Here is a 13,213-nt window from a genome sequence, read left to right on the forward strand (position 1 = left end):
CTGGACTCATTGCTAATAACTTAAAAAATAGTATCCAATAAAACTCAAATAAAGTAGCAATAGAGTAAAATTTATTAGTTTGTTTTTAAGTAGTTAAGTTCAAGTATATCCTCAAATATCTATTAACAGTTAGAACTTAATGTCACAGAATGAAATTATAGACCTTCCTCCCTCAGAAAAGATCTGCTGATACCACTGTCAAACTCAAAAACACTGGTGTAAGATAACATTTTTCATATCCTTAATTTATATTGGGTTCTGTACACACCAGTTTTTCTTTAAAAAAGGAAAAGGAAAAGAAAGAAAAAAAATCATAATTTTTTAAAGAAGTTATTTAGGAAAAGCAATGTGCAGCAAATATTGCACAAAACAAGAGTTTCTGAACTGAACGGTACAACTCATCGGTTTTAAGAAACCTCTAGACTTGTTCTGTAATCTTTAATAGACTGAAAACTCCATGTAAAAACATATAAATAGGCTTACTTAAAGCTTACCTCCTTTTTTTAAAATTTTTCTATATTGAGAAAATTCTTAAGTGGGAAAAAAAAATCTCTATAGGTTAATTTTTGAGATACATATCTAGTAAATACCAAACAGTAATCAAAAGAAAAAAATTTCTCAACCTCAAAGTTGTAATCCACTTTCCTCCCTGCTCTGTCCTCTAAACCCCCAGTTGGTTTGTCATATTTTCTATCTTGCATGCTGCTTTCTTCTTCAGAATGGTAGCTAATAATAAATCTGGGAGAGGATTTCAGCCTTCTAAAACTAGGCCCCTACAAAAATAACTTATGAATATCTATAATTTGTGAGAAACAAATAATAAGCAAATGCTTTTAAGTTTTACAGTTGTAAAATTCTACCTACAAACTTATTAAAAATAATAATAATAAGATGACACATATTTAAGCTTCTCTGTCCAGGGCTCATAGCTCTAATTGCCTGAGGTTTTTTTTTCTTTTTTTCTTAGAATTACACTTATGTTGCATCTCTATGACTATATGTGAAAAATATGACTATGACTATATAGTGTAAAATATGACTATTTTAACTGGGCGTGGTAGACTCATTATGTAGGATATACAAATGATTACAAAAACGTGACTACTACATGGTAATTTCTCATGATTTACGTAACAACATAATATTTAGTGTAGTCTAAATTGCCAGAAGAGTGGTGGTTCATGCCTGCAATCCCACAACTTTGGGAGGCTGTAGTGGGAAGATTGCTTGAGCCCAGGAGTTTGAGATCAGCCTGGGCAACAACACATTTCTATAAAAAAAAATTAAAATTAAAAATAAGTAGTAAATAAACTGCCATAGGGAAGCAACATAGAAATGAGTTCTAGCCTCATAACTGAGGCAATAGAAATCCCAAATATGATTTCTCAAAGTCTTTCAAACAAGTCTTCAGAGCTTTTGGAAGTGATTATAGGCATGCCTGTAGTTATAATACAGACTCATCCACGGGGACTTTTCAAAATGTCATCAATTACCTACCATCCACACATAGAATCAGGTAAAATAGATGCAAAGAAGTTCATGTCATTGGAGGAAAAAAGAATCCCAAAAAAAGACATAACACACTTGGACATTTCTGCTGCATTAGTTACATTAGTTAAGTTTGTCATAATGTTTTAAGGCAACATAGATATAATCTTGTCCCTAAACTAATATGTCTTGTTCTACAGGAGGCCAAAATGCAATCTGAAGACAGAAAGAAAGAAAAATAGAAGGAAAGGAGGAGAAAGGAGAGAGAAGAGAGGAGAAAAGAAGGGAGGGAAGGGTCTAAGAAGGAAGAATGAAACAACCTAACTTTAGATTATTGTTGTTAGGCTTCTTATGGCACTGACAGACTGATTTCTCATCTATGGGTTAACAAACCTATGTTTTTCAAATCTTCCAACAAATGCTCAAACAAATCTTATAAATGAGTCTAAATTACAGGCTATTAATATTAAAAGCACACCCTTAAAATCAAACATAAACAAGAAAAATTACCTCACTAACACAGTAAAGTAACACTAATGTATTTATTAGTAGTATAACAGTTGTTGCTAAACAACAGTTTAGTAAACATTACTCAGTGATATCTAGTATTTTTGTAGGCTTTACAATTTACAATCTACCTTCTAATATATTATCTCAATTTGATCTACAACAATCTTGATATTTAAAATGCCTATCTTTAATTTTTTTAACTATTGGAAACTGTGTTTTATACATCTGAAAATAAGCAGGGCAATTAAAATTGAGTTTGACATTTTATCGTCGACAAAATAATACTTTATAAAATTGGCAGGTGAAGTCAGCATTGGTGACAAATTATTACAAGAGTAACTCCAGTGACAAATTACTGAAAGTCTTAAAAATGTAAATACATTACAAGACAATGGTGAACATATGATTTCACATAAACAAAAAAATAGCTAAAATATGATTGTACCCAGCACCCTCTTTATAATACCATTCTTTTATGGTTGAGCATTTCAAATGTTATAAAGAGGAGTTGTTTTTAACTTGAGGGCAGCTATTCTTAATTCTGTGGTGTTTTTAAACTGTGTATTTATAGGAGAGAGCCTTATAATGAGGGTGGAGAGTATTAAAAGCCACACTACACACACAATAGGCCATCATGCATTTTAACCCATTATTAAACTTACCCCTCTTTTGAGGCTTCTGAAAGAAGGAATTCTGGGCTTCCCTGTTTTTATTTCATTCATACAATAATGCACGGGCTCAATGGAGAATGTGAGAAACTGGGACCCATTAGGAGTACTGGATGTGAATAAACTAGTAGGGGTTAAGGGTGGGGACTGTGGCTAATATGGAAATAAAGAAAGGAATCAATAAGCCAAATGTGCATAGTTTTTTCCTAAATGAAAATTCTATTTTTGGCAACATACTTTCACAAAATAAATCTCAAATAAAGTTTTCTGTAAAAATATTATGAGAAAGTAAACATAGTTTTGCCCAAAACTATCATTTAAAAAAATCAAATTACTTTTTAAAATGTACCATTTCACTTGATTACTTTTTACATCGGACAAATTAAAAATACAGAGTACACACATTATATTGTCAAAGAAAGCAATATGGCCTAGATTTTAAAATTCTCTTCTAATTTCTAGAATATTAGCACTACCATGGTACTTGTCAAGAAATAAAGCTGGCAGCTACACCTAAAGTTATCTAAACAGGTAATGTCACACATAAAATATTAAAACTATAACTGATTATTATCAAAAATAGGCAAACAACTTTTCATTACATTAATGGCTTTCCTCTCAGGCTATTTCTATTTCATCCTTATTTCACCTTTTTAATTCCAGTATTCCTTCTATATCTAAGCTCTTCTAGCTACCTTGATCTGACTAAAACAGGTTTTACCTCTCAACTTCTTGACTGGACAATATTATTAAAAGCATAAATAAAGCATGAGTTAATTATAATTGTGCTTTTAAAGATATAAATATATTATAATGAGTTAAATTTTAATTTTATCTACACTCATATGCCATGATCAAAAAATGAATTAAAATAATCAAGTAGACTTTAATAAATATAGTGCATCAGATTAAAAGTATTTCTCTATTCTCCTCACTAATAAGACACTAATACAACCATTTAATTGATAAGAAAGACAAAGCACCCATCTATTTCATTTGCTCACATGCTGACCTAGATCTATCTAAAATAAAGAGCACATCAGAAGGCGGGTTCTAACAAGAAGTCAAGAGTGAGATTCTCTTACCAAACTAGAAATTGTTTTAAACTTCAATTAACCAAGAAGACTGAACTCTTCCCATTAAAAACTCATATGGATGATAAAAATAATTTTAGTAGTATGATCTGTCAAACCTAATTTGACATGTGTTATGGCTGTGGTCAATCATTCATTCCATTTGAGAATTGCAATTTTAGTGGTATTTTAGTTAGATCATGTTTCCTTAAAAATTCGGATGGAAACTACATACAAATGAAACTTCAAAAGCATATAATTTAACTAGATATTAACAACTTTGTTAATACTCTTACCCATTATTAAGTGGTAATCAAATGTTAAATCCATAAATAACTGTTACTATTAAGGTATTTCTAATATAAGTGAAAGGTTAACTGAATCATTCAAATTGAAAATATTTATTCTCCATTAATGGTAAATCATTTTCCATTCAATACCCACACTGTTTTAGTTGGTACACTTAAACTGATTAGCATATAAGAATTTTATGACTTTTACCTTTGGTTTCTTTCCAAAGAGCCACAATTTGCCCTTGGCCTTTCCTACTGTGGTTTTGGCATCCATCTTCCCACTCTCCTGTTTGGATGCACTGATAGTCCCATCAGAAATGGTTCTATATATATGTTGACTGTAATCTTCAAATGGAAAGTCTCCTGGAGGTTCAAAACCAGATTTGAAGGAGTCTACCACCATTTGAGAGTCCTATACAAAAGAAACTAAGTTTTAAAACTGTTTCACTTGCTCATAATTCCACGTTAGCTTTCATACCTTTATTCAGTAGAAGAAAACAACAAATATAAGTTTAAATAAATAATTCCACAGTAATCATTAAAGTAAATAATTTATTCCCATGAATGTGTAACAAACCCAAAATATTTTAATCCCAATATACTTGCAAATTACCACTTAATTTATAATATTCATAAAATGTTTTTACTTGGTAGCTTTAATGACCTGAAATTCATCTGAAGACTACTTAGCTGAAAAAGACCTAACTGACAAAAAGAATACAGAAAGAGGTTATTATCAAGTAGAAATGTTGAGAAGTTTCAAAGCAAAAAGGCTTTTTGCTTTAAAAGACAGATGCCAACAAAGAAGCTAATCTTTGAAGTGAGGAAAGAACATCTAACTGTAAAAGAGAGTAAAAGATGAGTGGGAAAAGCTTTCTAACTAATTCAACATGGGAAAAGACAAATACATTAAATACATACTGTGGAATGTTAACAGAGCAACACGAGAAAGATCTCATAAACACTACTGAGTACAAAAAACGCTTGAAAGTAAAGTCTAATACCATGTACTTAAAATTTTTAAACTCACATAAGTATTGTTTTTAGATATACATACCTCTACCTGAATGCTTTACTGACATCTTAAACTCATTATTTTCAGAGTATCTCTACAAACTCCTTCCCATCCCTAACAACAACCTCTCCTCTTCTGTTGCCTATTTCTGTTAACTGTACATTTTGCCCTTTAGTCAAAAGTCATCCTTAAAAGTCATAGCTTACTTTTGTCAGTAATGCTACCCTCAGCAATCATTTGCTTAGGGTAATTAGAGAGAAAAGGGCTCTAATGATATTGTATAAACCTGTATCCAGCCATGCTCAAATAATATATGCACTTTGGAATTTCCAGTTAAAGAAGCCAAAAACCCTCTTTTCTAAATTTAAGAATTCTATTAGCTGTTACAGAAAGGATCCTCACTAATATAATATCTACTTCATAGGTTCATTAAGACTAAAATATGTGGCACATATCTGATACCCTCCAAACACCAGTTCTCTTCTCTTGTCACTGCTTTTCCTCAGTTTCTGCCAACCATGCTTTTTGATCACTCAATCAACATTTACTGAGATAAAAGATCACTAGTCCTTAATCAAGATACAATGTGATTACCTATATTTCCCCAAGGGGAGGCGGCCTATGCTGTTTCATCTGCACATAATGCCTCCTTCCTCCTCCTCATGGGTCATCACTCCATATGCTACCCACGTTTCTTGATCCAGCTCAAGTGCTAAAGGCAACTCTGACCACATCCTTCTCTAAATTTTCACTAAACAAATAGTATAACACAATTTGTAACACACAGTTCCTAGGTTAGACTCTTTGATAAGAACTGAAAACTTAGTGGGAGAAGCGAGTTAGAAATCTTTTTTTTTTAAAAGAAAGAATTAGAACTTTTGCATTTAGAATGAACTTAGAACTCAAAGGAATCTATTGCAAGGCATTATGCTACAGAATATAATTTAGAATCACACATCAGATTACTTTATCCCTTTCTCAACTCATTTCACTAACTTAAACTGCACACCTAAACCAAACAGATGCATTCAAAGATAATTATGTAGCACTTACTCTTCTTTCATCAACAGATTTTGCTGCAAGAATCATTCCTTCCAAACATTTTGAAATGATAGGAATAACTTTGCGTTCTGAGTCAGCAAATCCTCTGTAACACTCACTGAGTTTAATAGTCCTTCGTTCATCCATTTCTTGTAGTTGCTAATAATCAAGAATTTTTTAAAAAAGAGAAAACTGAATTTTTCAATCATTCTAAAGGAGATCAATTAGTGATCCCCCACCAAAAAATAAAGATTTCTACCCTCATAGTTACGCTGTTGTTGTTAATACCTTTCAACAAGTGTTACTGACTCATAATACTTAAAACCTGAGGTGTGCTAAACAGCAAAATAAATTAAAAAAAAAAATAGTAAGGCTCTTAATATTGTTTTCCTAGAACCAGATGACACTGGGATTCCAGCCTTCTAAAAGGATCCCTTACTGGCTATCAGCTCCCTGCCCCATACTACTGCCACCTTTTACTCTTCAATTAGAGTATTCTTGTTTATGCTTCCAGGAAACATTTCATTTGATGACAAAATTCTGGTGCTTTTTAAAAAAACATTTTTATTTTTTAATTTTTTTTTTTTTGGCAATTGGCCCATAACATATACAAGTCTGAGACTTTTTTTTTTTTTTTTTTTTTTTTGAGGCAGAGTCTTGCTCTGTCACCAGACTGGATGGAGTGCGGTGGCGTGATCTTGGCTCACTGCAACCTCCACCTCCTGGGTTCAAGCAATTCTCCTGCCTCAGCCTCTCGAGTAGCTGGGACTATAGGCATGTGCCACCATGCCCAGCTAATTTTTGTATTTTTTAGTAGAGACGGGGTTTCACCATGTTGGCCAGGATGGTCTCCATCTCTTGACCTCGTGATCCGCCTGCTGGGATTATAGGCGTGAGCCACTGCCCCCGGCCAAGTCTGAGACTTCTAACCTCAAGTTTATTCAGGATACTTCGGTAAGACCTGGCTGGACCAACAGTCCATACTCATTGTTTATCAACAGGTACCCAGACCTACTGCAGTGTACGGCTCAGAGCTGGGAATACATGAGGAAAAACAGGAAGTCACAAGCTCAAAGTGGCACATAAAGAATCCTCACAACTGAAAATTCACTGGCACATGCCACTAGGAAATATGTTGGAACACATGAAGTCCAACAACTTAAAGACTTTTTTTTTTTTTTACATATCCTATTTGCCAGCACTGACCTTTCTGTTCGTTGAAAGCAGTTACACTACTTGTGTCCCTAAACTCCCACAGCCTAGGACTTTGAGACCTGTATTTTCACAGAAGAATTGCTCCATAGAAAGGTCCAAATGTAAGTATCAGGCCCAAAACACAAAAGGTAGTTTATCTCCGAGTTATAGTTTCCCCAGAATATGGAGACTTAACTATTAAGCCTAGAAAAGCACCACAGTGAAGACTGGCAGGCTTGGTCCTCTGGATTCAGTGACCAGAATTCTGGTTCCCACTCCAGTTCACCAACTCTCACTGTGCTTCCTTTGTATTTCCAACTCGCCTTATAAAGAGGAAAAAGTATACCTGGGCTGACATTCTTCCCATGTAAGCTCTGCTCTTTGAGATACTACCTCATCAACACTGTTTTACTAAATCCCTTTTCTGTAATTTCTCTTCTTTCTAGAAAAGGCAATTAAATAATTTAATCCTCATGAAAATTCTGAGGTCTTTTTTACCTAAGGCTGTTTTGCAACTGTTATCATCAAGTGATGACAGACAGGATTTATAAGCAAGCTCAAAGTCTGAATTACATTTATCATCTAACAGAGTCAGCATGACAAGCAGGCAAAACCCACGCTAGCAAATACATTTTGTAAGATTTATTTCTGCCATCTGGACTGATGCCAATGACTCTGGTTTGGTATAAAAAAGCTACATCTCAATTCTAGGTGAACAGATTACAATACACAAATGCAATTAATTCTTCTTTGTCATGTCAAAACACTTAATGATACAGTATTTAAATGTTTCTTACAAATGTCATTGTTTAAGTAAACTGTTTATAACACTAATAGTAGATATGTAGGAAAATGTGTGACTTAAAAGTTAGAAAAAACTTGTTTTCAAATCTATAATCATAAAGGAATCTCTCACCCCTAACCTTGATGACTAGTGAATCCAGAAAGATTCTGATGTCCAAGATTTACAAGTTTTATATTTAAACACCAGCTCTTCCAACTCTAAAACTAGATTAACTTCATATCTAAGATTTACCTTGTAAATCTGAGGAATCACTACATAAAAATGTTTGTGTTGTTCTCCATTAAAGTTTTGTAATTGTGCAGCATATTCATTTTTATTTTCATCAGCCATATGTGTGCGCAGATTCAACTGCTGTTTGGCCTAAGGGCAAATTGGTCGAAATTATTACCAAGAACAACAACAAAATCACAACAATTCACTTTTCTGAAAATTATACTAAAACTAGATTTTATCAATGGAGAAGCCAACACCTGACATCAAAAGAATAATGAAGTGGCATGACTCTTTTGAACTATTAATACCATTTAAAATATAAGGAGACACTTGCAGATCTTATTGTCAGAGAGGTCTCCTTATTACAATATTCTTCCCTCCCTCATTACAATAGTATTCTTTGATAGCAATAAGCCACTCTAATATAGACTCTCCTTACCAAATCCAGATAAAAAAATAAACAGATGAAAATCTCATAGTTTGAAACAGTGTGCTTTTAATCAGAAGAGAAAAACAGGTAGCTTTAGGAATATTTTCATATTGTTAAAAAAGTTAACAGTAAAACATTTCTTTATGATCCACCTATATCCAACTAAAATATGGAACTTAAATCACAGTGAAACTAAATAATATGATTTTTGAATAATGCAACATTCAACAGTGTTTCCACCTATGTGTAGAACCACAGATACTTTAAGGAATGCTTATTTAAGGAATATAGTTCTGTTCCTCTTGATCTCTTGCACAAAGTCAAATTACAACAGTTATTCTCTAACTAATTAGTTATTACCCCATCAACACATCTTAGCTTTCTAACCTATCTTGGAATAGGACAAAAACTCAATTCCAGTAGCAACTACATCTTTCCTCTAAATTTGAATGCAGCTAAGATATTGTAATAAACTAACACATATTGCTTTCTCAGACCAATACGTACAATTTAAAGTTGGCAAATATTTGTATATTTTAGACTTAGATACAGTGTATCTCTTGAGTAAATTCTAATACTGTACTGATGCAAATGTCGTGACTACTTTCCTTACGTAAATAATAATATTTTGACATTAAAGTCAGGGTATTTCTTACCTTTTCAACATCTGCCTTGGTTGCATTAGTATCATTATCCAATCTTTCATAACTCTGTTGTGCCTTTTCTGCCTCTCTACATTCTCTTTCAAACTTCTTTTTACTCTGTTAAAAAAGATTAAAATATCACACTGAGAAAATAAAATTAGGCTAACTTCATTTAAGAAATAACTTTAGATAGCATTAGGAGAAAAAACTAACACAGAGGATGGGTTGATGGGTGCAGCAAACCACCATGGAACATGTATACCTATGTAACAAACCTGCATGTTCTGCACATGTATCCCAGAACTTAAAGTATAATAATTTTAAAAAGAGAGAAAAAAGAAATAACTTTAAAATGTGCCAATGTGTATTGTGTGGAAATGAACTGCACGCTAAGTAAAATTTGTCCTTTCTAGATTAGAAAATAACTTTCACTATTACAACCAATCCACTTTCCTTAAATATGACATTACAGACTATGAAGAAAAAAAACATAGGCATGACTGAGTTAATATTTACTATGCATCTCATTCAAAAAATGTGTGTTTTATACTTTTTATGATAAAAAATATAAGTCCTCATCTGCAGGAGGACTTTTTTGGTTTGGTGTTTTTGGTTCAGTTGGTTTGTTTTGGCATTTGTTTTTATATTTTTTTGGTGAGACCCAATGTAGCTTGGGATATGGAGTGTCCCTCCCAAAAGTGGTTTTATATTGTTTTTTTCCAGGTGTCTCACGAAGACCATCAGCCCAGACCCCAAATCTTTTTAAATTTTATTTCATTCAAATTATTATGACTTTGTAAAAGCTATTCACAACTGAGCCATATAAAATGTATGTCATATTATATTTCCTTTCCTACATAATTTTTTGGAATTCTGGAGTTAATACATGTCTTCATTTTTTCAATTTGCTTAGTTTCCAATGCACTTATCTCTAATTCAACACCGTTTTTTTCCAGTTCTTTAAATCTGTCCGCAGTTAATTCTAACACATTAGGAATTCTATTGATTTTATTTTCTTGATAAATCTCTCCCAAAGGCTTCTAAACTTGCTGAAATTTGAACTCATTAACTAGGCCTAATGCATACTTGTTACCTTAGCATTTCCCTCCGCCATCAACCTGTGGATTCATTTCACCTCTATCTTTGTTTGGACCTCCTATTTCCTAGTTTTATGCTTTTTCCTTTCTTGATTCACTTTCTCATTTTGCTATAACACATTCAGTAGCAGTCTCCTAAAAGGTCTGCAGGAGATAACTGAATCTCCATGGCTAAAAATGCCTTTACCATCATTTTTAATCAACAAAATTTGGCTGGATTTAGAACTCTAAGTTGGAAATCATTTTCCTTCAAAAACTTAAGAAGTATTGCTCCACTATTCTTCTGGCTTCCTGTGTGACTATCCTGTCTATTCCATTCTGATTCCTGATCCATTGTATAAACCATGTTTATTTGTTTGGGATTTTTTCTCCCTAGAGGGTGGTAGAATCTTCTCTCTCTCCAAATGTTCTGAAATTTCAAGAGATGTGGACCCACTGTGCCAAGCACCTGGACTATCCTTTCCATCTGGAAATTCATGTCTTTCAGTTCTGGGAAAACTTTCTTGAGTTATTTTTGTCCTCTTCTATGTTTTCTCTTTTCTAGTATGTTTATTATTTTGGAAATGAACCTACTGGATGAGTCTTCTAATTTTCCATATTTTCAATGTCTGTCATTTTGCTCTACTGGGGTATTTATTGAACTTTATCTTTCATTTTTTTCTAGTGGGCTTTTTTTTTCTACTATCATAAAGTTATTTTTTGTTCTTTATATGTTTCTTTTAAAATAATACCTTATTCTTATTTCATGGATGTAAAATTTTCTCTATTCCCTTTGAGAATATTAGCTAACAGCTGCAGGTCTTTTCCTTGTTTGTTTTTGCATTTTAATTTTCATTTCCTTTCACAGTCACATTGACTTCTTTCCTGCATATTAGTTCTGGTCTCTGATGTGCATATTAGATGTCTTCTTTAAATATCCGGGGATCCTTGGATATCTGCTCTTATTTAAAAAGCTGTTGAAAGCTCCACAGATGGGGCTTTATGGATCATGATATTTTCCTCCAGGGTGACATGGCCAGGTAGTTTGTTTCCTTGGAAAATTCTGGCATCAATTTTTATAAACTTTTTCTCCCTAACTGATTAGATTACCCTGAAAGACTTCCAATTTCTTGCCTGGAAAATTCATACCTTGCAACCTGTGCTCTGAGAATTCCTCAGAAGAAGCAAGCAGGGGATCTCAATATTTTGTATTTATCTAACCTCCTTTATCAAACGAGTTATAACCTCGAAATCCAAGCCCTTAGCAAGTACCAGGTCCAGGAAACCATTATACCTCAAACACCCTGTCCCCATTTTTCCAAATGTCACTGTATCAGCTCAGACACCTATTGCTCTGGATTTGTTTACCCATGGTTCCCTAGTAGCTAGCAATTTCCCTTTCTTTCAAGTAACTAAGAGTTTAAAATACAATTTTAAAATACAATAGCTATTACATGCAGCCATTTGTAGTCAAAAGATTTCTTAGTTCAGTTTGTAATATAGTTATAACCAGATAGGCCTATAACTTACATCAAATAAATGCGCTCCAGAATTTTTTACAAATTTATTTAAATGTAGGCTTTATTCTATACAGGTATTTTGATTAGTATAAGACACCAAATGAGATACTTGTAATTTATTCGAAGCCCCTGAAATATACAAATACTCATACATAAAGTCACTTTGCTATGAAAATTAAGTTACCACATTTCATTCTCTGAAACTGAGTTCAGAACAGTATTTTCCAATCAAGCAACTACAGGCTACTAATTTTGGTGCACACTGAGGCTACTTATGTACAAAAGTATTTTTATATTTGGTATCTTATTTGTGGAAAAACACATACCTAATAATTCCTTGCAAAAGCAAAATAACTAGTAGTACAATAATATTAAAAATATTCCTTCCCTGAAAGATAATATAACGTTACACGATATAGAAATATACTCCAGAAAAGATTTTTTTTCCCTTCATCCTTGGTGTGGCAGATGAAGAACAGCCACTTCTACTCCCCTACTCTTGCTTAGCAGAGCCTGCCCTCCAATACAGAGGCAGAAAACAGTTAATACTTGCTGTCCTAGACTCCCCACAGCCAGGGCAGAGGTAAGTAATCTAATTCTGTCAAAGGCACCCAGAGGAAATTTGCTGGGGACTTTCTGGGAAAGTTTTCCTTCCCTGATAAAAAGGGATAGTTGGAAGTGATTTCCCACCTCTGGATGAAACTGAATGAGGATATGGTGTTTAGCTGTTTAAGCCTACTTTTGACCTTAAGGAGACATGGCTGAGGAAGAGAGCACCTGGTCAAGATGGCAACATAGACAGATGAAAAGGACATGGAGCCTGGTGACATCCTTGGGCTACTGACTAACTATGGAACTGCTCCATTTCTGAGCTGTGCTCTTATAAAATTGCATGCTCTGTTACTTGGAGCCTCCTAACTGATGGACCTGGCATCTCTGATGCTTCTGTCTTCTTAATCTCTGACCATTCCTTTAAGACCTCCTTTACAGGCTCTTCTGTCCTGACCTTAAATGCCAGTACTGCCTACTTTATTTATCCCAAGGTTAATAACTGTCTTTTAATTTTTTTCCTCAATTTTTAATACTCTGTCACTAATTCAACCTGTCCACCAGTTCTTTACATTGCCTCACAATTATTTCAAATGTGTTAGGAATTCTACAGTTTCATTTTCTTGACTAAACAGGAAGACATGGAACTAGGAAATATGATCCTACATTTGTTTCTACATATTAAACAGAAATT

At 33.5% G+C, this 13,213-nt stretch overlaps 1 protein-coding gene across 14 annotated transcripts in view; it reads right to left on the reverse strand.

Annotated features, from left to right (window-relative positions):
* FNBP1L (formin binding protein 1 like) overlaps window positions 1-13,213 on the reverse strand; it is a 106,542-nt gene that overhangs the window by 15,863 nt on the left and 77,466 nt on the right. For 7 of the 14 annotated variants that reach the window (XM_045367043.2, XM_005542690.4, XM_074001326.1 and 4 more), the window contains 4 exons: window positions 9,387-9,491; window positions 8,319-8,447; window positions 6,101-6,247; window positions 4,241-4,444 (listed from right to left, as the gene is read on the reverse strand). In XM_045367043.2, the coding sequence (XP_045222978.2) occupies window positions 4,241-4,444; window positions 6,101-6,247; window positions 8,319-8,447; window positions 9,387-9,491 (585 nt within the window). Of the gene's footprint in view, window positions 1-2,660; window positions 2,820-4,240; window positions 4,445-6,100; window positions 6,248-8,318; window positions 8,448-9,386; window positions 9,492-13,213 lie in introns of all 14 variants that reach the window. The other 7 variants (XM_045367031.2, XM_005542687.4, XM_074001299.1 and 4 more) reach the window with 4 other exon arrangements.

The sequence above is a fragment of the Macaca fascicularis genome, chromosome 1 (genome assembly GCF_037993035.2).
Source record: "Macaca fascicularis isolate 582-1 chromosome 1, T2T-MFA8v1.1".
In the NCBI taxonomy this organism is placed as follows: Eukaryota; Metazoa; Chordata; class Mammalia; order Primates; family Cercopithecidae; genus Macaca; species Macaca fascicularis.